The 27,156-nt window shown below is 38.7% G+C and overlaps 1 protein-coding gene across 1 annotated transcript; it reads right to left on the bottom strand.

Moving 5' to 3' along the window:
* Positions 1-65: 65 nt before the first annotated feature.
* TEX11 (testis expressed 11) lies at positions 66-27,140 on the bottom strand. Its single transcript, XM_039717610.1, has 29 exons — positions 27,031-27,140; positions 26,746-26,933; positions 24,671-24,755; positions 23,417-23,496; positions 22,804-22,884; positions 22,602-22,721; positions 21,611-21,691; positions 19,326-19,411; positions 17,939-17,996; positions 17,077-17,172; positions 15,556-15,637; positions 13,801-13,879; positions 12,973-13,124; positions 12,164-12,249; positions 11,124-11,261; positions 10,735-10,837; positions 9,557-9,681; positions 8,712-8,797; positions 8,529-8,582; positions 8,056-8,096; positions 7,312-7,398; positions 6,151-6,221; positions 5,483-5,599; positions 4,592-4,664; positions 4,083-4,232; positions 2,985-3,093; positions 1,928-2,048; positions 1,403-1,567; positions 66-387 (listed from the first exon to the last, which is right to left on the bottom strand). Exons 1-29 carry the CDS (start codon positions 27,059-27,061, stop codon positions 316-318), a joined length of 2,817 nt encoding a protein of 938 aa, XP_039573544.1. The 5' UTR covers positions 27,062-27,140; the 3' UTR covers positions 66-315.
* Positions 27,141-27,156: the final 16 nt, after the last annotated feature.

The raw sequence follows: 27,156 nt of genomic DNA, 5'->3' as shown, positions 1-27,156 counted from the left end.
TGCCATTTGCTACTAAAACCAGATATTTAAACCAACCTGTTACACAACAGCAGAGGCATCTCCTGTAAAAGTTAAATATTTATTTCTAACTGTTAAATAGCTCCAGAGAATGACAATTATTCCCTAGAGGAAAACAATTACATTTATTCAATAAACACTTCCTAAAAAGTCCATAACTTCTTTGCCAACAAGGAAATCCTGGTTTCTTTCCCACTGCTCCCATGGCCCTGTGCCTTCACAAAGCTAACAGCCTCTCATTCAGCAGAATGTTTCCAAGAGAGACTGCTTTCCTTTTTTTTGTTGTTGTGGCTGTCATTATTCTTCATTTGGAATAAATCCTTTTGCTCTGTCCAGCTTGTCCAGAACCTCACTATAAAGGCCAACCATCTGCAGAATGTGAGCACCACAGTTGTCAACAAGGATGGATAAAAATGTATCATTTAACACAGAACAGAACTAAGGGAACACGTGGGAGACTACCACCAGCTCCTAAACCTAAAATTTCAAATTGATGTAAAGATTTTTGGCACAGGTTTAAATATAATGGTTTAGGAAAAAAAAATAAGATCAGTGCAACCTAACAAAAGCAGTTTTATTTACAGTTATAAAACGTGGTTTATATGTGAGTCTTATATCAGCACATAAACCTATTCACCAAATCAGATGCTGGGAGCTGATGTTGAGGGTGGGGAAGACTTCTCATTGTCAGCTCTCATTGCTTTAACTGATGTATTTAAAATGGAGTAAGAGTTACAGCCAAGCCCCTGATTGCTCAGCTTGTACACAAGAGAATGAATGGTGACACCAGCCAGGCTGCACTGGGCTGCAATCTAGACAGGAGCAGCAGCCAAAAGCTGCAGAGAGCTTACTTGTGACAGAGTAAGAAAAGTGTCATTGCAAACTGTCACCTACAAATGTGCTAGCCTAGAAATGTCTCCCTCACAGGAAGTGGCTTAGCTGCACCTGAGGAGATGAGCTTTAGTGATTTTCTTCACACCATCTTAAACCCTATTTATAAGACATGAGATTATACTAGAAACCAAGCTGGAAAGTATATAACAGCTAATTTAACTAAACTGGTACAGCACCTTGACTTCAGTTAAGGCAGGCAAGGGTGCAAGGTCCTCCCATGGCCACAAACAGTCAGAAGTTTATTTCCAGTCACCCATTTACATCACCCTTCCAGTAAAAGAATGCTACATTTTTCTCTATTGTCTATCAAAACTTTCCTGGTCTCACTTTGAAAAAATCTTTTAGCACCAGGCTCCCCCAAAATATTTAGATACCATGATTCTCCTGAAACTCTAAAGACCATCAGCAGTGGTTTCTTCACCCAGATCCACATCTCAAATCAGGCCAGACAGCCAAGCCCATGTCCTCAAATCCCCCTGTGCACACTTACATGGCCTTCATAGCTCTTCTTCAGAGATCCCAGGTGGTTGAGGAAACGCATTCCCAATCCACACCACTGCTCAGCTTCCTTGTATTTACCAACAGTATATTGAAATATTCCTGTATTCCAGGCTCTTGTCATCAACCAAAGGATCTCCATCTCTGGGTAAGCATCCTGAGGTAGCAAACAAGCAGCAGCACCTCATCAGAAAATAGAATCTTCACTTCAAAACTGACAAGCCAAGAGTGTGTTAGAGTTTAATTTTAGAGTAAGAAAACAGTTGGGTTCTTTCCTCCTAAGCAAAGGGAGAAAAAACCCTTAAAAAATCCAAGGAAACTTGTAATGCAGTCCTAAATATCCAAGAGACCTTTCTTTTGAGGTAATTTCAGCATATCTTTTACTGAAGAAGTCTTAGCAGCTCCACATATAACACTATGTAATGTTCATTTTACCAATTATTCTCAGTCTAATGAGAATTTTTTTCAAACATGCTCAGGATCATCTCCCAATCTTTTGGTTTCCTGTTCAACTTACTGTGCTGCTGACTACACTCAGAGCATCTTCAAAGTACTCCCACACCTCCTGCAGCACACAGGTATCCAAGTCTGTCAATCCACTTGGCAAAGAAATGTTTATCAAACTGTGCAAGCATTTGCTGAGGATTGAAAGAGAGCAAAAGAGGAAACTTTAATATCATGTGCACAAACAGTTAGTTTTTAGTATGAGGAGCACACTGAGTTATGTTTCTATGATTGTCAGACATGTCTGCCTTGGTGCTTAACATGCTCATATTCTTGTAGCAGAAACATGCATTTTTGTACTATCAGATCTTATTCATACAAACTATGAAGAAATAGAGCCAAAAGCAATTTTTTTCATTAATTAATTTTTCATTAATTTCAGCAATTAATTATTTTCATTGCTGGTCTCTACAGTAACACAGAAAGAAAATCACAGTATTTCCTAGGCTGCTACACATGACAGCAAGAAAAAAGTACCTTTTCTAAGTTCCCCAACAAGAGCTACGTAGGCAGCATCCTCAGAAACTCAGTAACAAATACAGGGCTCTGAAAACAGCTCTGTCTTTCTCAGTGTGAAGTGAGAAAGGCAGTATCAACAGCTGCCTTTGCCAAGTGCTTACTTCAAGGAACTTGGAAAGGATAAGTAACACATAAATATGCTAAATAAATCACATATGTACTATGTGGCATCACTACCTTACAACTCATAGCTTTCTTCTCAACCCTTAATTTCTCTTTTTTGTCTTTGAAATACCCAGCAGAGTAACATTTGAAATGAACACCTTCCTCACAAGAAACAACCAGAGACCTCTTCAGGATCCAATTTTCATTTTCCTTCCTCAATAGATTAATTTCTTGGAAACAGGACTGTACCAGAAAATATGTCAAGTAAACAAACTGCAGGTAAAACATCTGTTAGGCAGTCATCCTTCAGAGCTGCACTGGTGGGCCAGCAAGAAGTGGAACCTTGCATATAAAGTAAAATCCACTTTTTTTTCAAATTGCAAGCTTTATTCCCTGTCAGCATTTTCAGCCACAGGCTCATGGCAAAGCTATGTGATAACACTAACCTAAATTTCACAGCATCAATGACAGCCTGCTTTCTGTGAAGGTTTAGTGCACTCTTGAGAGCTTTCTTACACAGCACAGGATACCGAGCTGGAGATTCCATTGCTAATGCTTCAAAGTAAAAGAAAATAGAGAAGAATAAAAGATAAATTACTGAAGTCAACTTCAATCTCTTAGGTCACTAAAATAAACTACAGCATGTTGCCAGATCCCTTGTGAAAAACAACTGAAAAGAGATCTGCTTAATGGGCTGGTCACAAGCTGCTGCTTCTCTCTCTCTTTCTTACTCAGCACATCATCAATGAGGACAACAAGGCAGAAGCACAGAAAGTTTCATAATTCTCTGCTGTTTACTTCCAGTGCAGTAACACCAAAAAAAAAAAAATCTGGTGTGGGGAACTGTCTAAAGAGTTTTGTTTGTCTCCTTGAACATAAAATTCCAGATGGAAACCTCATGTAGGATTTGAGAATGGTGTCTCCAGGCACTGGAGTGTTCTCCCTCAGGGCAAGCAGAACAGAAGGTGTTTATGCAATCCTACAGGACACCCTCCAAAGATTTGCCATGGTAGTTCTAAATGCTCCTCATCTTTCTTGGATCCTGCTCTAGATTCTCAAGCACATTTTTGTGACTAGGACTTTGTGATGAAAGTATGGCACAGTGCAGAGAAGTGCTATTTACAAACTGACTATAAAAACTTCAAGTTGAAATAACGTTATCTTAGTGCCTTAAATATACTTAAAGTATCTATCCAGAGTCCACAGCCCAAAACTTCTGCACTGGGGCATGAATCAGTGAGGGTTATTTTCTGGCCTTTGCCAGTTTGGAGCATGTAAAAGTTTATCTGAAAAACCCTTTCCAGGCTCACAAGCTATATGAGTGTCTCAGGGTCTAGAAATGGAAAGATCTCACAACTTTCTGGTTCATCATCCATGTCACCTGTCAAAACACAGCTCTCCTAACGTTGCTGAGATCCTAAGCATCTTTGCTTCAGGACAAAATATATGTGGTTAGACCCATTTTTTGTATGTTGTACAACACATGATAATCCTGGTCACCTCAAAAGAACAGGACAGAGAAATGAAAGCTTCTTTGTCCTTACATGCAATGATTTCAAGAGTCTTGATCTCTATTTGTGGTTGCTCCCAAACTGACTCCATAAAATTGTGAAGTGTTGGATCATTCAGTTTGGATCTTGCTTCAAATTCATAAAGCAGCAACAACGTGTCTGTTGGGTCTTTAGCAAAATCTCCTACAAAAGAGACAGGATTCCCTGTATGTAATCATGAATTTTCTCAAAGCCACAGGGTGTACTCTAAGGTAATTTTTGCTTCCAACAGGCAGGAAAACCACCAAGGAACTCAGACTTAACATTAGAGCAAGTGGAATGTGCCATTTAAGGAATACCTAATGGAATTTTTCTACCAATATCCTACCAAAAAAAGTGAACCATGCATCTACTAGGCTTACAGTCACTTAACACCTCAGCTTTTATCATACTGTCATCTACTCCAATAACCTCCATCTAAGACAGCAATTCCACATGCTCTGTATTTCCATTAGTATTGTGACTAAGAGTTACACGTGCTGAACACACACTTTGTAGCTTACCTGTTAATTTCAGCACCTTCCATATCTCCTTGCATGTCTGAAGATGTTGAAGGGCCTGACTAAAAAACTCTGTCTATTTTACAAAATTAAATAAGTTATTCTTGTCAGTTTTAAAAGCAAAAGGAATAATTATGTCAGAACTAACTATAAAATAAATTAAGAATCAGCCTAGTTAGTAAATCTCCTATACCAGTTACTGGGGTTTTGGGGGGTTTTTTCCTCTTTTTCAAAGATCTCTACATCTCAGACAAAGCCACTTCTCACTGAACTTCTCTCATTGGCCCAGAAAGAGCCATCCATGCTCCTGTGGGACACAACTGTTTTAGCTCCCAAGCACCAAATAGTGTTATTGGGACTGACAAACCACTAAATGCCACAGCAGAATTGCTGTGCACTGCCCTCCACAGAATTTTCTACAATCATTCTATACCAGACTTCTGTACTTCCTTCACAACCTCTGTGTTTCCCCTAATCTTCTTATCACAGTAAGCACAATGCCCTCTTCCTCCCACCCACAAAAAGATCATGCATTAAAAAAAAGGGAGTTTTATCACAACCACAGTGGTAACTACTTTTAGCAACGGCAGTAATTGTCTTTCTGACTAACCCACATTTAGCAGCAGACTCCTTACAATAGATATCTTGTAGATTGAAATTCCCCTCAGAAGTTACTGCCACGACCTTTTATTGATACAAACCCATTCAAAGACACTGAACTAATTTACAGAAATTCAACACTTACAATTGTCTGGAAAGGTGCATCACTTCTAAGTATTCCCTTGCTTAGATCCTCAATATCCCATTCTGAGTGAAAAAAACTAGGACTTGAAAATCAGAAGGAAAAAATGCTACACTGGAAGACTCAGAAATAGTTTACAGGCTTTGCCCTACCTGTTCTGCAGGTGTTACTTGTTGTCTCCCCATTTCCAGATCAACTGCAGCTGCCATTAACAGGCAGGTCTTCTGAGCAATTAGAACAGCTTTGTCAGAGGGACAAAACTGGGACAACTGACACAAAAATAGGAAAAGGTAATGAGAATTTTACCCATAAAAAGCAATTTTCTTGTGAGCAGATGATTGCTGACCCTCCTCTATGACACTTGCAGCAATCAGTCATGAGTAGTATATAGTCATATTGTAATTTTACTGGTACAATTATACAAAGGGATTATTTAAAGTGTAAAGCAGCGTTGGAGTCCCTCTCTACAAGAACAAACAAAGCTGACAGTGTTGGTAGAAGCCCTGCATAAAGATCAGGACTCAAGTACTTAACATGTGTGTATTAATGATATAGTTTACAAACCTCAGAATCCACTTATTTTAGAAACTTCTCATTGAAATCTTAAATTTATTACATTCTTAAGAAACAGAATGTAAAGTATGACAATAATGCACACATCTTATATTACAAGTCAATCTTCTTGTGACAAAAATGCTTCATCTTCAGAGCATACAAGCATGTCTCCATGGAGATAACCAAACCATGGATGTGACTTCTAGAAGAACTAGACAGATGAAAATATTCCCCAATTAGAAACACTATTAGCAAGAGTAAATACCTTGAAAGACAGCACAAAAAAATCCCTCATCTTTTCAGGGCTGTCCTTGAACTGTACAGCTAAGTTCCAAGCTAACAAAACACAAAAATAGAGACTAGAATAAAAATCTGCATTAGATGTGTGCCCATCTAGTCTCTAGCAATAAGCAGTTCAGGTCCTACAATTCTATTTCTGAACCAGTATGTCATCAACAGCTCATTTAACAACAGAAAGAAATACTGTTACTAGTGATTTGTTAAAATAGCTAATTCATGCTTTCAAATTTTGCCTTGATAATTTCACCACAACCAAGAACCCATTCTAGTACACCCTAAGAGTGTACCCTGCCAACAAAAGCATGAACTGGGAAAAAGCATTTTCTTATATTAGTTAACAAAACCAGCATATCAGTGAAGTGTTGAACAGTATTCCCAAGACAAATAAAAAGTAAAAAGGAAAAAATCCCACAATGTCTTGAACCATTCCTCAGTTTGCCCCAGCAAGGTCAAGTATGTGGCAATTAAGCACACAATTCTGAGTAATAAATGGATGAGCATCTAAAGGCAATCAAATTATTTATGTATGAGAGCTTGACCCAATTAAATGTTTAGATTCTACAGCAACTTCCACATTAATTGATTCTATAGGACATGTTTTTGTAGTCTCTGAATTGTTTATCCTGTGAGTGAGAATGCTGCCTTTGAAAGGTCATGATTCCATTCATGCTCATGTCACTGTATTTGACCTCTGCTGCTTCTCCCCTCCCTTGCTGCTCTTCACTGGAGCTCAGTTACACTGTGAGGATGTGTGCAAAAGCAGCTGTCTTCTGAGCCTGATTGCAACTGTTTTCTCTCCTGTGTGCTCTGACAGAAGCAAGAATCTGAAAAATTGGTTCAACTTGTTACCCTATGCTTACATTTTTATTTATAGACAGAAAATGCACTAATCCTTTACCAAAACAGTGTAACAAAGACTGCAAAATGAGGACCCAGAGACAGCACTATGCATAAAGCTTAGGGCAGTCCCATGGGAGCTGCATTTCCCACTAGAAACCACTTTATCTGTGATAATATTTGCTGTTTGGATTTCACGGTCTGTAGTTTATGGCAAACTCCAAGGCTGCAGATTTAAATGATCAATACAGACAGGAGATTCAGTTCAGATTCTGAGAGAGCAACCTACCAACTTTCCTAAACCAGTGAGCTTCAAGGATCCTCATGTCCCCTGTAAACTTCTCCTCTGTGAAAGACTCAGCAAGTTTCTTGTGAGCTGCAGAAAACATACAATTCGACACAAAAGTACCACTTTTGGAGCAGAATAAAAACATTTCCTACCCTTGCACTACAAAACCAATTCAACACAAAAGTACCACTTTTGGAGCAGAATAAAAACATTTCCAAGTCTCATCCTTGCACTACAAAACAGAGGTTTCCAAAATGCCTGTGTAATTCCTGATGAAGACTTATTCTCACAACTTAAATCTAATATTCTTCAGAAAGCCCTATTAAAAACAGCAGAAGGTGCCTCAAACAGCATTTTAGAGAAGATGCCAACAAGTACTGCTCTTCTAAGTTTACTGACACTGAAGTCTAATGCAGAGAGTTTTACTTAATTTCACAAGAAGGGTTTAAATTAAATTACAAGTTTGAGGCCTTTCTTCTAGGAACCTTTTATTGATTTGATTCTGCTCTTAAATCTCTTCTACTTGCAGCAGTACTGCAATTTTTTGATAGCAAAACCTGTGGCACTGAGATCCAACTTCACAATACTATTGAATCTCCAGCTCTAGTTTTCATTGATTTTACTGGGAAATTGAGAGCCTGGACTGAAATAAGGAGTTTAGATATTTCATTAGTGTGGATCTAACCATATAAAATGCTCACACATGGAAGAACTCCAGAAAATGCAAATAAAGCAAAAACATACCCAAGTTCAAGTAAGTCAGTATTGAGTTGATATCTCCATCTCTGGAATGGAGAAAAAAATCAGTTTTAGAAAACTGATTAATTTTTTCAACAGAAAAAAAAACCAGAACAATATATTTTCCCAGTTATGGATAGATCCACTCTTCTCACTCCAAACTTTGGAAAGATATCCCACTAGTATCAAAGTTACAGAGATTTTTGCTTAGCTCACAACCTCCATTAAAAACGCCTGACAGGCATATGCATTAATAAAAATAGAAGAAAAAGAGCAAATATTTAAAGAAAAGTTTAGACAAGGGTAAAATATGTTTCTATGTGATGTCATTAGGTCAAGCTAGGAAGTCATCTGGGTGGACTGTTAGTAGCATAAAAATCAATCTCTTGATTACTCTGCAAGAAAAAATGCCCAGAAAGAAAACATTACACAATTTGAACACATCCACCATAAGAAAATGGTTTTTCAAAGAGACCCACCTTTTCTCTGCATTTTCTGCCATGATTTTTGATAACATCAGACGGACCAAACATCTAAATATGAGAAAAACAAGCAATGAAGAAACAAGATTTTTTCTCAATGGTATACTTTGCCCTAATTTTCCTGAAAGGATCCCACTTTTCTTCCTTATGCTTCTCCTTGTATGTATATTGAATTCTTACTTTAAGGATACAAACAATTGTCGGCAGTCTTGTAAATGTTCAGACAAATACTCCAAAGCTTTGATAGCCACAATTTGTTGGTCATTCTGAAAAGAATTAAAACATGTTTTGTATATACTGCACTACCTCAGTTACCACAAAAAATACCTAAATCAAAACAACAACAACAACCAAAACAAAAACAAACCCCAAAGCAACCACATTTCCAAGTCTGTGCAGCCCAGTAGCAGGAAAATGAACAAAGGACTGTGCACAGAATTGCCTGGGAGTGCAGAGAAAGCTCTAAGGAGAGATCATATGATTCCCTGCACAAAGAGCCTGTGGCAAGAGCAGGACTAATACAGGTTGGTGAGGCTTTCATGCCTCACAGGGCTGGGAACAAAGCCCTGATAGCCTGAAATGCAATCAGCCAGCTCAGACAGTGCTCAGGCCACCAACCAAGAGGCAAACAGGAGGGACAAAGGACTTTCATCATGGATTTATGTGTATTTTTTACACAGCTTCCCCCTCGCACATCAAAGATCAAATCCCAGAGGCAGAAGAATATGAAACGTTTTGCTAAGGAGAATTTTATAGAAATACACAATGTAATATCCAGATGACAACAATTGTAACTCAGAATTCTTTATTTTTCTGTTAAAATTTTAAAAGATACCACTTCCTTCTACATGAAAATAATTTCTACTTTGCATTACACAACATATTTGAGTGAGACCTTCATTGTGGAAGTATGAAATATGAAGAAATCCATGAAATACAGAGATATATTAAATCTAGGCCAGGTTAAAGAGGTTACAGCTGTCCTACTTATATCAATAAAGCAAAGGCAACATTATCTGCTCTACCTCTAAAGCAATTTGGGCAGCTAAACTCAAGAGGTTGCTGCCTGTATTTTTATCCACTCTCAGCTTGTCTTCATGTTCTGGTAGCTTTTCTGTGAGTTTCCCCATTTCAATAACTGCTTCCATAGCTGAAAGAGACAGAGGGAGAAACCAACATTTTTATAGAAGCCATTGGAAGGTGGAAAGTTCTACTGTTTTAATGATTTATGAAAGGCTATAATTTTTTTTTTAATGATAAGCCAAGGCAAGAAAGCCTGAGCATACCAGCATTTCTCTACAAATACATATTTCCTCCTAGGGAGGTGCCAAAAAGCTTTCAAGTTACTAATCTAAGGAAACAAAGATGCCATACAAATGATACTCATCTCACATCCTTAATTTTGTTCTGCTAAGTAACTGTTTGTTACCAAAGACAGAAGACTTTCTCTAATACATTGTCTGGGCATCATTCCAAGCTCCCACATCTTGGCTTATGCTAAGGGTGCCACTGCTTTTATGCTCACACTGTGCTGTGTTTCCCACTCTATATTATGTGAGCAAATTATGCTGTCAATAAAAGTTGTATAGAGAATAATTAAATGGCAGAGAACTCATTGGAAAATAAGCTCTGCACATTACTCTGTATTCTAAGTAACTATAGACTGTATTTCTCCATTTTCATTACTTGAGCTAAGATCCTCATTAAAATATGAAACAGCAGAACTCATTATAAAGGAGAAAGAGGCTACAGAGATACAACATTCTGTAAGTCATCTCAATATTCATGTATTTCTTGGTAACTTCAGGCTCCATCTGTCCAGAGAAGTTAAGAGCAGCAATAATGGTTCCCTTAAGTTTCATATTGTATATGCATACTAAAAAGTACAGAATGATTCTCACCCTGGGATGCTACTATAGCTTCTGCCCATGGGAGGATTATCTTCCCTAGACAGAGGCTCCATCCAAACAAAAACAAATATAGCAATGGACTCTGCCTCTTACATATTGTGTGCTAAAAAAACCTCAAATCCCACTTTTACAACTTAAATCTACAGCCTGACGTTTTCAATGACTTTAGGGACCCTTCTTCTAGCTACCCTCTATTGTGTCTTTCTCCAGATGAACAGCCCAAAGCTGTGTAGTATTTTTTAATATATTTGGCATTTCTCCCTGTAGTGGACCCTTTAACTTTCAGGTTGTACCTTTATCAGTATCGTTCTCCAACACTGCAATCTTATAGACACTGAATTTAGTAAAGATGCTGTTTGGATCACACCTTTCTGCTTGTTTAACTGCCTCTTTAGCCTATTCACAGAAAAGATTAAAGGAAATCAGTACCACATCACCTTGAAATTAGTGTATAATTTGCAACAGAAAAGAAATAAAAAGATACACAAAACATTACTGGTTACATTGTTGATAATTCTAGAATAACTCATGATGTTTGACAGGGCAACATCTGCACTTGAAACAAAAGTGATGAGACCAGAAGACAGCACCAAAGGCTGACCAGAAATGAAAGAGCCAATTTCTCAAAAATAAAAGCAATGCAAATAAAGACATAAGTATGTATAATATGTATTAAATATACCTTGTCAACTTGTTTCAGGTGAAGATAGCAAGAAGCCATGTTCCTCTGCAGCTTAGCCAAGTTCTGATCTATCTGCCCAGGTGTATAGAAGCTGACAGAATAATTGTACCAGTGAAGGGCTTCAGAATAGTTTTTCTCCTAGAAAATACAAAAATAAAATAGAACCCAAACAAACATGGCCATATTTGGATGATTAAACTGCCTGTCTTCCCTATTTTTTTTAAAGGAGTTCATAGCAAATGAAAGATTCAGATAGTCAAGTATATTCTAGTACAACCTCCAGGTTGTTCCAGGTGCAGAATCCAGCACTTTCCCTTGTTAGATTTCATACAGTTGGTGAGTGCCCAGCCCTCTAATTTGTCTAGACACTGTGAGAGACAGTATGCAAAGCTTTTCTGAAATCCAAAGAGATTACATCAATGGCTTCAGTTGATAGCAAGGTGGATGACCTTGTCCTAAAAGGAAATCAAGTTTGAGAAGCAGGACTTCCCCCTCATGGACTAGTGCTGGCTGTGACCAATGGCTGCACTGTCCTTCAGGTGTTTTTCAATAACTCCCAGAATAATCTCCATAATTTTACCAGTCACTGAAGTGAGACTGACAGGCCTGTAGTTTCCAGGGTTGTCCTTTTTGCCCTTCTTGAAAACTGGGATAACTTTCACCAGCTTGCAGCCAACTGGGTCCTCTCCAGATTCCCAAGACCATTCAAAAATCATTGAGAAGCCTCACAATGACAGCAGCCAGTTCTCTGACTACTCTTGGACAAATCCCTTCAAACCCCAGAGCCATATAGGAACCAGCTGGAGCAGGAATTCTTGCATTAACTGTTCCCATGCACAAACCTTAACATGAGGCTACCTGAAACTTGATTTTGTAATTGAAAACAGCGCCCAGATGGATGAAAATAAAACCAGTGCCAGCTGGAACAAGGCTCTTAGTAACAGTTTGCACTCTAACCAAGAATAGACATATCAAAGAGGTCAGAAAAAGAATTTCATTTTCACTGATATAAATAAGAACACTACTATTTGGTCCCAAACCTCATAATGTTTGGCAGCTCTGTCCCACAAGATGATGTGCAGCTGATTCAAGGCTTCAGGCAACAGCTGTTTCCCAGTATAATGACCTGAAAAGATACTGCAAATCATCATTTTACAAGAACTTTACAAGAACAGGCACACTGAGAAGCATCTAAGAACTATTCTACAGCCTGCAACAAAAAAGAGGGACACAGCAATAGTTTCAGCTAGGAGCCAGTGTTTCATACCCTGTTCATAAAAAAAAACCCCAAACCAAGGAATCAACCAAGCAAAACCCAAAAAAACCCAGTGGTAAGAGAAAAATATTTTCACACTTGAACAATGTAAATGTAGCTCTTGCTCGTAGCTAGATGCAACATGAAATAGGATTTGTTTTACAGCATATCTGTAGTCAAAAAGTACTACAGTGCTACAGGTGCAATAGACCTGAAAAATAAACTGTTATCCAGCTGCTCTAACAAGGATATGCAACCTGTGTTACACTGACAAACAAAATAAATTGGGCTGGATGGACTAAGTATTAACATTGCACAGAACTCCTGGTTAATGTTTCTAATCCCACATGTATCAGTCACACACAGTCTACAATAAGAAGAAGGAATTGCTCCAGCAAATAAATTTAACCCTAAACTTGATCGTGACTGTCGTTCAATATGGAAGTTGAGAGCTGCCAAGTAAAAGAAACATCATGAAAAACAGACACAGAGAAAGAAAAACGAGAATAAGCAAAAAAAGTGAAAATTAGAATGCAAGAGTTTAGCCAACTACATCCAGCTTTCAGCAAACAGCAGTAAAAGATGGATACAGACCTATAATAACTTCTTCAATCTTTTGCTTAGCGAGCAGCTCCCTCTTATTCTGCAGCAGGAACTCGATGTGGAGCAGGGTAATTTTTCCAAGGTCAGGTGAAGATTCAAATCGCTCAGGAACAGATTTCAGAAAATCAAAACCAACTGATTCCCTATTCACAGAGATGCATTTTTAAGAGGCTGCACCAGAAGAGCTGTTAATTTTCCATTCTACAGATTAACATATTCTCACCATACAGCATGTTTGTCATTCAATCACACCGACAGAATGAATCAAGGTATGAATTTGTTACAGCTCATCTATTCAATGGCAGCTTCCTCTTGCCACATGCTTCTTCCACTGTATTCATAAGAGTTTATTCTCACATTTGCATCAAGATACAAGCATATACATACATAATCATGATGGAGCACTTAACAAGGTGAAAATTCGTGCTCAATTTATTTTGCAGTAACTTGTTATCCTTCTAGTGTTTTCCCCAAGAATGGTTCTAGGGCTCCAAAGTCATTCTGATGGTTGGTTAAAAAAAATATCAGTCTGATGATTCCAGACATATAATAAAACTACATAATGAGTCTTAATCGTTCCAAAGTAAGTCTACAGCACTGCAAATTGCCACTACACTTATGTCACACTCTGTTCTGTTGCTGCCATAATCAGTATCTCCTTGTTATAGAAGACAGGCTCCCTCTCAAAACCTTTCACCTTACCTCCATGAGCTTTTATTTGAAATAAAGCATCATTGTATAACAGATGTTCTTTGCTTATAAAGAAACACCCCAAACCTCCAAACATTGTGTTTACCCCACTTAGAGATGCTTTCATACCTTCCATGCTCCAGCAGCAGTTTGGCAGTGTTCAAACAGAAGTCTATAGACATCTCAAGGTGTGCGAATTCTGCAAGAGCTAGACAGAACACAAAGCACTTGAGATTATGTAATCCACTTAGACACTTAATTGCTCAATTTACCACTTATCTCTTACATCTTCTTTGAAAGACAGAAACAAAACTGGAAAAAAAAACCAGCAACCCTATAACAGATGTACAACAAATGGAAGAATAATACCTATTGTGTTTTGACTTTCCTTTCACTGTACAGTTAATGCAGTGCTACAGAAAGGTGACAGGCTGATAGCCCTGGAATTCTAGCCCTCTGTCTGTTTAAACAGGAACAGCACAAACTTCAGTAGAATAATTAATTTTTTTTTGCCTCAAGCTGCCTTTTATCAAAATGTCTCATCCTTATCCAGCAGGAACAACCTAACACTGAGGTTAGTGCTCAGGCTGGGTGTGGTATCATATTGCAATGGGAACTACTTCAGCATAATGCCCTTAGCATCAGCTGTTGGACTGACTCGTGCTGATAAGCAGGTATCAGTTTTACACCACTCAGATAAAGTTTTAAAACTGTTACTCTGTGCTGAATGGTTAAGAACAAAGCAGATACATTTGTAGCTTGGATGAGATCAGAGAAGGAATACACAAGGACATGACTGGAACAGTTGTTAAAAGAAGCATTTGAAGGCAGCTGATGCAAGTGTGTAACACAAGATTTTAGTGAAATGCCTAAAATTTGAGGAATCTTCACTCAAAAGACAGATAGCACACACTTTTCTCCCAGGCATACAAGAAAAGAGCATCCACTCATTAATAAATGTGCTTGAAAAACTGACTGGAGGCTTAGTGTTACTAAACAATAGCCAAGTGTGTTTTGATAGGCAACTCGATGGTTTCACAATTCAAACTGAAGAACACAAGTCAGCTACTGTATGTTTATTTGGAACTGTAAAGTTTAAATGACTGGCTACTTGAATCTGGCTGAAAGTCCCAAGGAGGAATGTGAAGTTACCATTTCTGCTAGTCTGACAGCATTCAAACCCCTGAGCTCTCTGTAAAAAATTCCTCATCACATCCTACACTTCTCAGATTATTCATTACACATCTGATACTTTCCAACCCTACTCTTTTCCTTAAGATTTCATTATTTATGAAAATAAATTTCTTTGACACATTAATTATCCTTTCTATATTAAAGTCTCCCCAAAAACTTTCTTATCCTCTCATTTCATAGCAGAGTCAGTTCTGTTCAAGTGACAAATGTGAGGAATAAGGAGAAAAGAGTGTACTTGATTTAAATAAACTCTTGTAACACAGGTTTATAACAACACACTGATGAGCACATGATATCTCCTGGCCAAAATCTGCAAAATCCCAGCCAGAGAACAGCAATGTTTCTCCAGTCTTTCTGCTGTGCTGACTGTGTAGGTCAATGCACCTTCACCCTCCTGCATAACCTTATGCCTATGTCTAAAGAAACTGTAGCTTTACATTGCTGTGTTTTCACTCTCTTCATTCTAACAGCCTTCCCCCTCCCCTATTTGCAGCAAGGCTATTTAAATTAGCGTCTGGATACCTCCTCTGTGAACAGTGAGTACTTTGTCACATACTTCAAATCCAAAAGGACATTTAGCTGATACAGTTTCTGCCAAAACCACAAAATTGTTTTTGTATGTATGACACAGGCAGTCACACATACTCCTTGGATGTGGAGTAATATGAAACCTAGGGAGAGCTGTGATACCTGAGTTGATATCTTCATCTGATGCTCCACTTTTAAGAAGAATTTTAACTTTCAAAAAAAACCCTGCTGGGTGCAAATTCTCCTGCACAATGAAAAACAACACATTACTGGGACAGCTCTTTGTAGCACACAGATCCTGTGAGAGTTTAGCACATTCATCATACAGACAAATATTAAGGAATCACATACTCTCCTCTGAATTCTTCAGTTCCATTTTAATGACTGAAGCAACTGGTAGGACACTTATGCCATAATTTCTTCCTAAATGCAATGTGCATCTTTATTATTTATTCTTACACCACCAAAAGACCATAAGGATAACGAAAGCAAAAGTTGTAAAATTCTCAGTTTGCTGTGGCCCATTTTTGATACTTTGAAATAGAAGCTGAACACTACTGAATGATAGAAACGTTTCCAGCTTTTCTATGTGTGAATTGGCTGGTTTTAATCTGGAATTAGTATGAGTAGATTCAAAGTAGTTTATATAAAGAAGAAATTCAGGGGTCAACAACAGTGGGAGCAATTGGAAATATGATGACTCTGTACAAAATCTCTCCCTAAAACAATGCATATTTCAGGTTCTAAAATCAACATTGTCTTCTGGTTTTCCATACCCTCACACATTATCAAAATGTACATTATCAAAAATCATGACCAAAACACTTTCTGCCTCAAAAATCTTTGCAAAAGTAAAAAATATAAGAGGACAAAAGATTTAGATACTGTAGTAGCACATTATTTGCATGACTAAAATACACTGCCTTTTATCCTGATCTCATGAGCATATGCATTATGATCTGTCTGTAAATTCAGTCAGCATGCAGAAACTGAATTTCAGCTTCCATTTAAAGCAAAATTTCATACTTAAAACTTGTTTTGTACAAAACAGAAAATGAATTTTTTTAATGATCAACCAAAGACAAATAGGATTTTTTTCAGATTTCATTTACTCCACACTGACCTGAATAGATACAAGCACAAAATTAATTCAAGTCCCTACAGGAAACAGAATTTGTAAAGGATTAAGACACCTCACTGTAATGGCTGCTTAGAGATGTATGAACTTCCTTCAGGGTAGCTGGTATGTTTACACATCATTTTTCAGGTCTGCTTTCGTGCCTCTGCCTGGGTGTTGCTTTGGGGATCCCCCAGACAATGAGGTAAGGGAAATAATTTTACTCTCTGTGCTTCAGCTGTGGGTTTGTGGTTGTCCCAGCTGCCTGCCTGTATCAACTCACACATCTGAGAAATTTTAGTCACACCATCATCAAAGGACCTTACTACTAGCACATAGGAGGCAGGAGGACAGCACTACTTCTACATGCAAAAAAGTATTTCTCTAAAAAAAAAAAAAAAACTGGAAATACCAAAATATCTATAAGAGCATGGAAGCATAAAGCAAACACACCTCAATCTGTTGTCAAGGATAACACACCAGTGACTAATGTGGTCCATAGTAACATGTCAATAAATGCTTGAGTTTCATCTATTGCAATCTTTAAACACAGCAAGAATTAGTACCTGATTTGCCAAGCTGATGGCTTTCAATGCCTTGTCCAGGTACAGACTGCAATCCCACTCAAAGTAGGTTGTGGCTAACAGTCGCAGCACTTTAGCCTGGAAACAAAAAAATAGCTACATACAAACATCCATATGAACACAAAAGACTTAAATTCTAAGGTCATGAAAAATAAAAATTCTTTGAGGCAAAAAAAATCCTGCCTGGTATCAGACATATAAAGTGATTTCTGACATCTGAAACATATCCAGTGTTGAAGCAATGCAGTACACACAGGACATGAATCAACTAGAATTCAGAGAAAAACAGAAGGGCTGCAAGGAAAATCAGATAACTGGAAAAAAAAAGAATTAAAGAAGAAATTGAAATAACAGGAGGTACATGCTTCAAAGAGGAAAACAAACATAAAAGCAGGACAAAGACCTACATGATGATGGACTTCAAATACATAAATTATTTACATAAAGAGGAAGAAATTAAAATCTTCATATCCGCAGTCAGAAGTAAAAGAATAAACTGACTTCTGAATGAGACAGAGAAACATCTATCACAAATGACACAGCTCAACTGATGATGTATTGATAGAGAAGAGGAACAGAAAGATGGCCTTTCAGGATCTACTTCAGCCTTACTTTCTAGACTTCAGTTTCTGTGAAACAATAGAATAAAATGTGATTTAAGAGCGTTCATCAGTGACTGGTGTTTATAACAACTAAACCTGAAACTCTGCCAAACTTCATAGCACCCTGCAAAAATGAGACCAAGACATCACTGGGCAGGTTTGCACAGAAAAGGCAGATAATACACTTCAGTCAGTTTAACAAAATGCTCCTATTTGTAAATAGAAATTTCTCTATTTCTTACCTGCATTTCTTTGCCAACAGAATATTTTATGTCCATCTTCCCAATGTCATAACTCTGGCTATCAATGATAAATGGAAGTTAGAATTAAACAGGATGACAGATAAATTCAGTCAGTCTTCTGATATGTGTAAAACTCCTATCCTTTCCCACTTCCTAAGCAGTTAAAAACCACATAAATCACACAAACTAATCTCAGTAGTCACTTTTACTAGAGAACAGAAAATGTTGGGTTCTTTCTGCCCCTACATTAAAAATTGTACTCAATCACTTTCTTCAACCTGTTGCAGCACATTCTGTAACATCTTCTCTTCAAACATTTCAGTAGGTTTTATCAATTTTAACCACAGACATTTTGAAGAAGCAAGTGCTTCCATTCTTACCTGACATACAATATGGCAATACACAAAATCTATTCATGACTGATCTCCAGACCACAGCACATCAACAGCAAAAACAGAACCTGTAACTCGTGATTCCCCATTCTTCTTCTAGAAGTTAAATGGCAGAACAAAGAACCACCCAGGAGAAAACACAGTGATAATTCCACAAAACCAGATTTGATTACAAATGCTGTGAGTGAAGAACTGTTAGAAAGAAAAGCAGTAACTGGGCTCTTGTTTTCTAATATATTCTCAGACCAGGGAAATTTTAACCCACTAGATGGAGCCACACTCTTTCTCCAGATTATTATTTGCACTGTGCAAGCTTTATTTCCTCCTCAGTCTCAACAGGACTCAGTATTTAATTTTCCACAATAATAAAATATAAAATAATCTCCAAAGCACCAGCTGTAACTAATTCTGTGCACTTCTACAAACCCTCTTTGACAACAGATACAACCATAATGATTTTGAATTTGATTTGTTGCCCTCCATTTTCTTCTAGCTATGTAAAAGAACAAGAAGACATTAACAGAAATTTTCTGCAGTGAGGCTGTTGCCATGGCATGAGGATACTTTTCCTGATAGCCTACATTTCCTCACCCTTAGTAATACCACAATAGTTATTTGGATCCTACAATAGTTATCTGGATCCTACCCAAACCATCTCTACCTATTCCTTTTTCACCTTGATGTTTGTGCCTTTCATCAGTCAAGGACTCTTCAGAAAACTAATCCCTTTGGAGGAAGTGCTAGGGAGAGAACTGGCAAGAACCATTGATGACTTTCATTCTAATGGCATGAAAATGCAGGTGGGAAAACAGACACAGATTTTAGGCAATAATGTACAACCATGACAAAGTACCTGCTCAGATAATTTGGTTCAGCTAAAATCTTGTATTCTCACATTTTTACTAAGGCCTCTACTTTCCCTTGCTCCCCCTCTCCTTCCTACACGTTTTCACATCTCAGAAGTAGGGGGGTGTTTATTTGATTTTTCACATTACCTGAGCCAGAAGGAGCTCTGTTCATACCTCTTCCGTTCATAGGTCTCCACTCCAAAATTGTAACAGAGGATTGACAGGTAACAGGTCTGGAATAAAAGACTCCTGCTTCTATAATGCTCTTGTGAAACATCATTAGATCTATGGCACTCCAGTCTCAGGCTCTTTAAAATGCATTGTATTTTCAAGAGATATCCACTGTTACCACTTCTGGCCTTTTGCAAGGGCATGCTGAAGATGATTAATTGGAATCATTAATTGGGTGGGAAAGTGAAGTATCATTAACCAGTCCAGGACACACAAAACAGCAGGATTTTTGAAACACGTGAGAAACACAGAGTTCCTCAATAAATCACATTGAAAGCACTAGAACTGTGTAAGTTAAACAATAAAAATTGAAATTTGAGAGGAAAAACTGTAATACTATAACCTCTTTTTTTTTAATAACAAAAGGTTTTACATAATTAAGTGAAGAGGATTCCACCTGTTTCATGGTAGGCTTCACAGCATTTCTCTTTGGGATTAAAAAAGGATTACAAGATTTAAAAGAAAACTGCTTTTGAATGCTTGGTTATTCAGAGCTTTATCAGTCAGCCCTGACAACATCTGTTCATAACAACTTGCTTTTTCTTTAAAATGATTTGCAGCTGTCATATGTCACCCAAAGAAGAGACAAAAAGTCATTTTATATGCTAGCAGGCTGCCAATATTTACATCCATTTTGCTGCTGCAGTATCTTTTTTTCCCAAATATAAATGAGACTTTTTGCAAGGGACTGCAGATTGCAAATTCTCAGACAAAAATGAGAAGGGTAGGACAACATCTTGTTTCAATTTATTTTTTTTTTTTTTTGCAATCCAGAGCCAAAAGTACAGGGTAGGTAGATGCATAAAGACAAAGAGATCACTCTCAGATGTGAAACCTCATTTTTCACAGATTCATTTGTGAATGTTTTCTTTCCAGGAGAGAAAATATCCTGTACTGAGCATTAGTTCACAGACTATCGAGGATCACAACCCTCTCCACTGATCTCTGGTACCACACAACACAATAATCTCCCTGTGATACTCTCCAGGAACTCTCTGGTACAATGGGAGCCTGGAAGAGTTTAGGATTGAGAGATACCCACCAGTCTAAAAGATTTGGATTCACTCAGCAATCACTAGCTCTTTCCATTTTCCTCATTTTTTACATACCACTTTTTAAATCAGAAGTAAATTGCATCACTCTCTCATGATCAGAATCCTTTACCTTGTCTGCACCAGTGCTCCTGGTTTGTGAAGAGCTTTCATCACAAGTTTAATATTATTTCATGAATAGTTCAAGTGGAAAGAATTAAATTAATTTAGAATTAAATGAGGAACAGGAGTGCAAAGATCCCAGTGAACATTTTCAACAGTAAGAAGTTCTACTCTTATGACTCAAATAAAAGCTAGACCTCTACAACTTAGTCACTCAGATGCACTTGGCCTGCAGATGACAAAAAGCAATGTAAAATCAGTTGGAGTTTAATTGGTTAAAAACACAAATAAACTCTAACCATATTTCCCATATTTTTCTTTAAGAATTTGCATCTGCCCCTTTGGATTTTATTATCTGTACCAGAGAGACAGGAACAAAATGTTTCTTAAATATTGGGAAAACATGTAAACAAATGAAAATAAATGTCAGGAAGTTTATTCTGATATAACTGTAAGAGACTTTTATCTTTGTAAACAAAAAACTAATCTGCATATGATAGTTTGTTTTCTCTGTGAGACAAGAACTACGAAAACCACTACAAAAACCATTCATAGCTCTACAGTTTCATGAAGATGAAGATTAGTACTGATGGGAGTGACTGACTTGCATATCAATAACTTTGTAACTCAGCTCTTCTCTTGTCCCATCTGTCCCCAGACAAATGCTCACATGGGTACAAGATGCAATATACAAGATCAAGATGTAAAATGCAGCTGGTTCTGTAGAGAGTAGGTGGTATATTCAATTTAGATATCTTTTTGCCTTGCTTGCTGATTTGTCTTCTCATTGTTTAGGAAAGAGTTTATTATTCTATTTCAAATTCTAATCTAAGAGAAGAAATAAAAAATGCACTCTGAAAAAAAATTCTGTTGTTTCCACACAAAATTTTTAGCAACAAAATCTCTAAGAGGCAACCAACCACAGAGGAGATCTTCAGCTCAGAGTACTTTTCAAAATTTTATATGGCATATGTCATGCTTTAACATATAGAGAGGAAAGTGGGTTCTCAAAGTTTGGAATGATAAAGAAGGGAAGATTTGACTTACTTCTTTTGGCAATTTCATCAACATGTCTTTGCAGCGCTGCACGCACATCACTGCTTTCTGAAAATCCCCTTGAGCAAGTGCCTGAGAAAGCAGCAGAGCATGCCAACAAATGTTAGTGTGCAACTGGTCTTTAAAATTCACTAAAAACCTCATTCTTTAAAATAAGACTTTGGTTTTTCACATGCAGTAAAGCTAGGTTTGGGATTAGGTATCTGTCCTTACAGTGCTATAATAATTCTATTTTTCCATCTTGCCAAATGATAAAGAGATCCAGAAAATCACTGCAGTCCTTAGGTAGTGTGGAAAGACATGGGACAAGATCATGCACATTAAGATAACACAAGAACTCAGCCAAATTTATACCGCTTCTCCTTTTGTTTCCATGATCAAATTAAAAATATGGGCCATTGCTTTGTCCTGTTTAGGGTAGTTCCTGAGAATTGTGGAGATAGCACTTCCCTTTTAGATACTGAGGTCAGTAGTGTGACCAACAAATGCAGGAAATTACATTTTTTGGATTTGCACTCCTGTGTCAGTAACACTCTGTAGGGTTGAGAGTGTTCTCAGACACTTTAGAAGGAAAAACAATTCCTCTCAAAACTTAGAATTCCTAAATTGCATACTTTAAATTACAGTTATTTGCCTTGTTCTCCAGTCAAGCACAGGCCACTGTTGGAACTGACCCATTTATGATTCATACAGGCAGCTGTTTATTTTATCAACAGCCATGATAGCCAAATCATAAAGCAACAAATCTGAACTAGAAGATATAAACACCACTGCAAGAACGACTGCGATAAATGAGGGAAATTAAAAATCATTAAATGATTGCAACACTGAATGTAAACATGAGATCTGCTATCTTCTATCTAAGTGAAGAAAACCTATCCCTCAGCAAGTTCTCAATGCCAAGCATTCAGGTATCTAATAACTGGGTCAGAGTTTCCCTCTATACCTCTAGTGACTTATAATGAAAATGGAGAACACATACTGATTCAGCTTGGTACGAGAGTACTTTGAAAAGGCTTTTCTCCACATCAGCTCTGTGCACTTGAATATCTGCTTCACCCTCGCTCCCCTTCCGTAACTTTGCATACAGCTTTTCTATGCTCTGGAAAACAAAGTGCAGACATCACCCTTGGAACTTACAAATGGGGGTGTATGTAAGAAATCAAAACTGGGAAAGAACTTACATTCACGGCATTCTCTAGAAATCCATCTGCAAGACCAGCTTTTCCAATATCTATCCATCCTTTCCCAGTTTTCATATACATCTGAAGGAGGAAATAGTAAGTATTTTGTGAAAATGCAGTCACTTTCAAGAAAGGCAATGTAAGCTCTCATCTCATTGCACATCTGCCACAGGATACGGGTATTTCAGCTGTGCAATTTCTGACCAGCAACTCTCAGTTCTGAATGATCACCCACATGCAGCGTAGGACTTAGAGTGGCCTACTAGACAATGTTATAAGATACTGAAATTAATGTATGTCCTTTTACTCTGTGAAAAGATGTGATGCTAACCACACTGTCCAGACACTCCTAGCTCCAATGGCTCACCCAGGTATCCCTGTTAGATACAGGTCCCACTTCAGCATGTACTTTGCTTTCTTAAAAGGGAAAAAATGGGATCATCAATCTTATCTTTCCTTAACTGATGAGAAGAGAGAGTCAGCAATACTCCTGCCAAAACACCAGTTATCCTTCCAGAACTAGACATATATTCCCTTTCCAAAGCAAATGTAATAAGATTTGATTCCCTGGGGGATCAACTGTATTCCATCACTCACCCACAATGAGCCTTACCAAAATCTGTCTCCGAATAGTTCCCTCCGGAGGATCGCTGCCTTCACAAAGGCAAATCAGTCTGCAGGCAACAAACCGCACTGCAAGAGAACAGTGCAGCCATTCAAAAGGTTCCTTTTCTCTACTTCATTTTTTTTTACAGAAAGTCAAGCCCTGCCATATCTGAAAGACTATCTGGCATTTTAAATCAAGAGACAGAAAAAATCTGAAAGCTTCAGGAGTCAAAGCAATCTGAATTTTAGCCAAGATGTTTAAAATTGCTTTTCAGGCAGTAAGAAAAAAAATACATATTCTCATTAAAATACCTATTAAACAATTTAGAGAGAGTTTAAGTTAAATACATGGTATTAAAAGATTTAATTACATTGCAGGTGCTTACAGTAACATTTTTTGAAAGCCTCAAAATAGCCTTCAGCAAAATAAGGAAATGAAGTTTAATAATCTTTACAGTTTCAAAGTAAAAAGCAAAAATATTTTCAGGCCTTCCTTAGACATCAGGGATGGAAAAAAACACTAAATGTATTTAAAACAGCCTCTCCCTGGCCCTTCAGGTGTGATCTGAGAACATCACACTCTACTTTGTGTCAACTTACCCTTTTCCCTTTACCTGGTATAATTTATATGATGCAGATTATACATAATTTTGACTATAATGCCTCAAAACAAGAATGTAGGCCTGACACTGCAATCCCACAGAACCACAGAAAGAACATGCTGAGGGAAAAGACCAAAAGCCCATTTCTGCTTTTCCTCAGCCCTGCTCCTGGCCCAAGAGAACCCACCAGCTGTGCACCTGGCTGTAGCAGGCCAGTGAAAAGAGGACTTAGAATGTGTCTGTATGTAAACATGGATGAGATAGTTACATTAAAAAAAAATCTCACTTGATATAAAGTGACCTAGAGTCTAAAACTTACATCTGTGTTATTTCCATACATTTTTAGATTTGAACCACACTATGAGAAATGCAAATTACAGCTCCCTTTGGGCACATTACCTCTTTACTGGTGCTCTGGCATGGAAAGGGGGGTGATAAGAATGCCTACACTGATTCTGTGTCACAAGAAGGTAACTATCACACCAGGATGCTTCCTCTTGGTTTATACAAGCCCACCAGTACATTTTTCTATTTCTAGCCCATGTCTGCAAAGACTTAAACAAATCTCCAGCACTACTTATGTGCCTGCCAGCAGAGAGTGTTTAGTTTCCATGCCACAGCACACAGCACAGCTTTAGGGAGGCCCAGGACATACGTACGTTTGGCTCTTTGCTCATCACTGATAACAGCACCCGTGTGTTTGGTCACAGCCCAGTTCCACAAGCTCACTGCACTCTCTTCAACCTGAAGAGGAGAATTCCACTCAATTTAATTTTGTCCTGGATGTGGATCCCATTGAAATTTACTACTGGAAAAAAAAAGAAGCATCTTTCATGTGTTGCACAGGAATGGCCTCTCCACACGTTTACACAGCTCCCTATTACAGCAAAGGTGTGAGTTTCCCATAAATCTGTCACAGGATCCCACAGGGACACGTTGGACAGTGACCTGCAAACAGGCATGCTGAATGGATGCAGCATTTCTTCACCTAAAACCTGAAGGGCTTGGAAAAGAACTCTAAGAATCTTGTCACATTTGAGAACTATCTGTAGCAAGGCTTCACCTCTTTTGCACATCAAAAAGAACACTAAGTACCTTAATGACGTTAAATACCTACACTGGGAAACTTTGGATACTAGCAGACAAAGAACAAAGGTTACTGACTATACACTCTTGTTAAAAAGATACAGCACTACATAAAGGCAATAAGCTGCTTTAGCAACCCACCCTGAGGGGCTGCATTTTCCACCACTTTATTCTACTTTTCATGACAGATCTTGCCTATGAACACACTCTTGCCTATCTAGGAGAGAGTTCATAGCCCCTCTTATTGATGTGGCCAGATTACAAATTAATGATTTCTCCTTTTTTTTCAAAAATAATTTAGCCCAACTGATTCAGGAGGAACTGCAGGATACCACTTTTATGCTCTTGCAGTTCTTTACACACTGTGCTATTGACACTTTCTGTTACAACTCTTGCTAACTTATCTTGCTCCTTGTTGCAAATTTAGGACTTCCAAAATCAGTGTTCCTTAGCTGATAATTGCTACTTATTAAATGTCTCTTGAAAATATAATTTTAGAGGAAGAAGTTGGACAGTATCTCAGCTGGTCTTTTCCCTTATTTCAGATTCTTGTGTTACCAGATTTCTCTTTGAAAAAATTACTTTTAAAGTAATGTTTACTACTTTCTAAGCACTCCTCTAGGAGAAATAAACAGAAGGAAAAACTAAACATTATAAACGGCAACCTGATAAACTTTTACAAGGACTGAAAATGAGTACCTCCAGTAAAATATTGTGTACTAGAATATTGTTTAGCAGGCAGTTAAAATAACATGCTTGCTTGTTTTCTTCTTCCTTGGGTTATCTGCTGTCACTATGGGAATCCACAGACAGGGAGAGAAGGACCTCTCCTCTGATCCAGTACTGAACTCTTAATGCATCAGTGCTCTCTGCTTGCATTTTTACTTAAAATTACAACTAGATACTACTAGTAATTGGAAATAATAAATATGTTAACAGCATCAGTAACCAGTAATTTTTCCCACTATCATCATAGAATGGTTTGGGTTGGAAGTGACCTTAAAGACCACCCAGTTCCAACCCCCTGCCACAGGCAGGGACACCTTTCACCAGGCTAGGCTGCTCCAAGCCCTGTCCAGCCTGGCTTGGGCATTCCATGGATGGGGCAGTCACAGCTTCTCTGGACAACCTGTGCCAGGGCCTCTCTGCCCCCCTCAGTATCTTACTAATATCTAATCTAAGTCAATCTTCTTTCAGTGTAAAGCCATTTCCCCTTTTCCTGTCACTTCAAGCCCTTGCCCAAAGTCCTTCTCCAGCTCTCTTGGAACCCCTTTAGGCACTGAAGGTGCTGTAAGGCTTCTCTTCTGCCTGAACTCAGTCTGTTTTTCCCAGGAGAGGTGCTCCAGCCCTTCAATCACCCTCCAGGTCCACATCCTTCCGATGCCCTGGACACAACACCCAGCTGGGGTCTCATGAGAGCAGAGTCAACCACACACACACTTCTACGCTCAGGATCATAATTTCTCATTGACTTTTAAAAACAACACTTCCCACTTTATTTGGGACTTTCACGCTGTTGGGGCAAACGACGAAGAAGTGAACTCTTTTCTTTACATTTCAGTAGTGCTACACGTTTAGCTTCCCTGCCAAGGTGGGAAGCAGCAGCAGCAGCAGCAGCAGCTGGTGTTTATGGAGCCGCAGCACCAACCTGGGCCAGGGCTGTGGCGTGTGAAGCACCGGCACGCCCCGTTTCCCCAGACGGGCTGGCAGCGGGGGGCTCTCCCTCCGCCACCACCCCGTCCGCTTCAGAGATGCCCTCCGCCGCCTGGAACAGCTCCTCCGTGAGGGCGGCAATGCGGGACGGCGCCTCCTCCCTCAGCAGCTCCCGCACCAGCGCTGTAAGACAGGAGGGCAGAGGGGCGTGACACACAGCCCAACACCAGCAGCCAGTGGCGGTGCTTATCGGGAGGGGAGAGCCCGCGACCCGCGGCACCTTGCACGGCCGCCGCCCGCGGCCCCGCCATGGCCCCTCAGCGGAGCTCCGTGAGGGGCACGAACACGGGAGCAGCACCCCCGCACTGCGCCTGCGCGCTCCGCCACGGCCGTGCCGACGGGCCCG

Source organism: Passer montanus, unplaced genomic scaffold, assembly GCF_014805655.1.
Source record: "Passer montanus isolate IOZ18808 unplaced genomic scaffold, ASM1480565v1 scaffold38, whole genome shotgun sequence".
Taxonomy (NCBI): domain Eukaryota; kingdom Metazoa; phylum Chordata; class Aves; order Passeriformes; family Passeridae; genus Passer; species Passer montanus.
The sequence above is the reverse complement of the archived record's forward strand: the minus strand, read 5'-3'. Positions and strand labels throughout refer to the sequence as shown.

Excerpts from the sequence above, each read along its gene's own strand:
- TEX11 (XM_039717610.1), bottom strand. The coding sequence starts at position 27,061 with ATGGCGGGGCCGCGGGCGGCGGCCGTGCAAG. Across the intron at positions 9,682-10,734 it reads GGAGAACGATACTGATAAAG|CTATGGAAGCAGTTATTGAA; the intron begins GTACAACCTGAA and ends TGTCTCTTTCAG. Across the intron at positions 6,222-7,311 it reads TCACTGGTTTAGGAAAGTTG|CTTGGAACTTAGCTGTACAG; the intron begins GTAGGTTGCTCT and ends GTGTTTTGTTAG.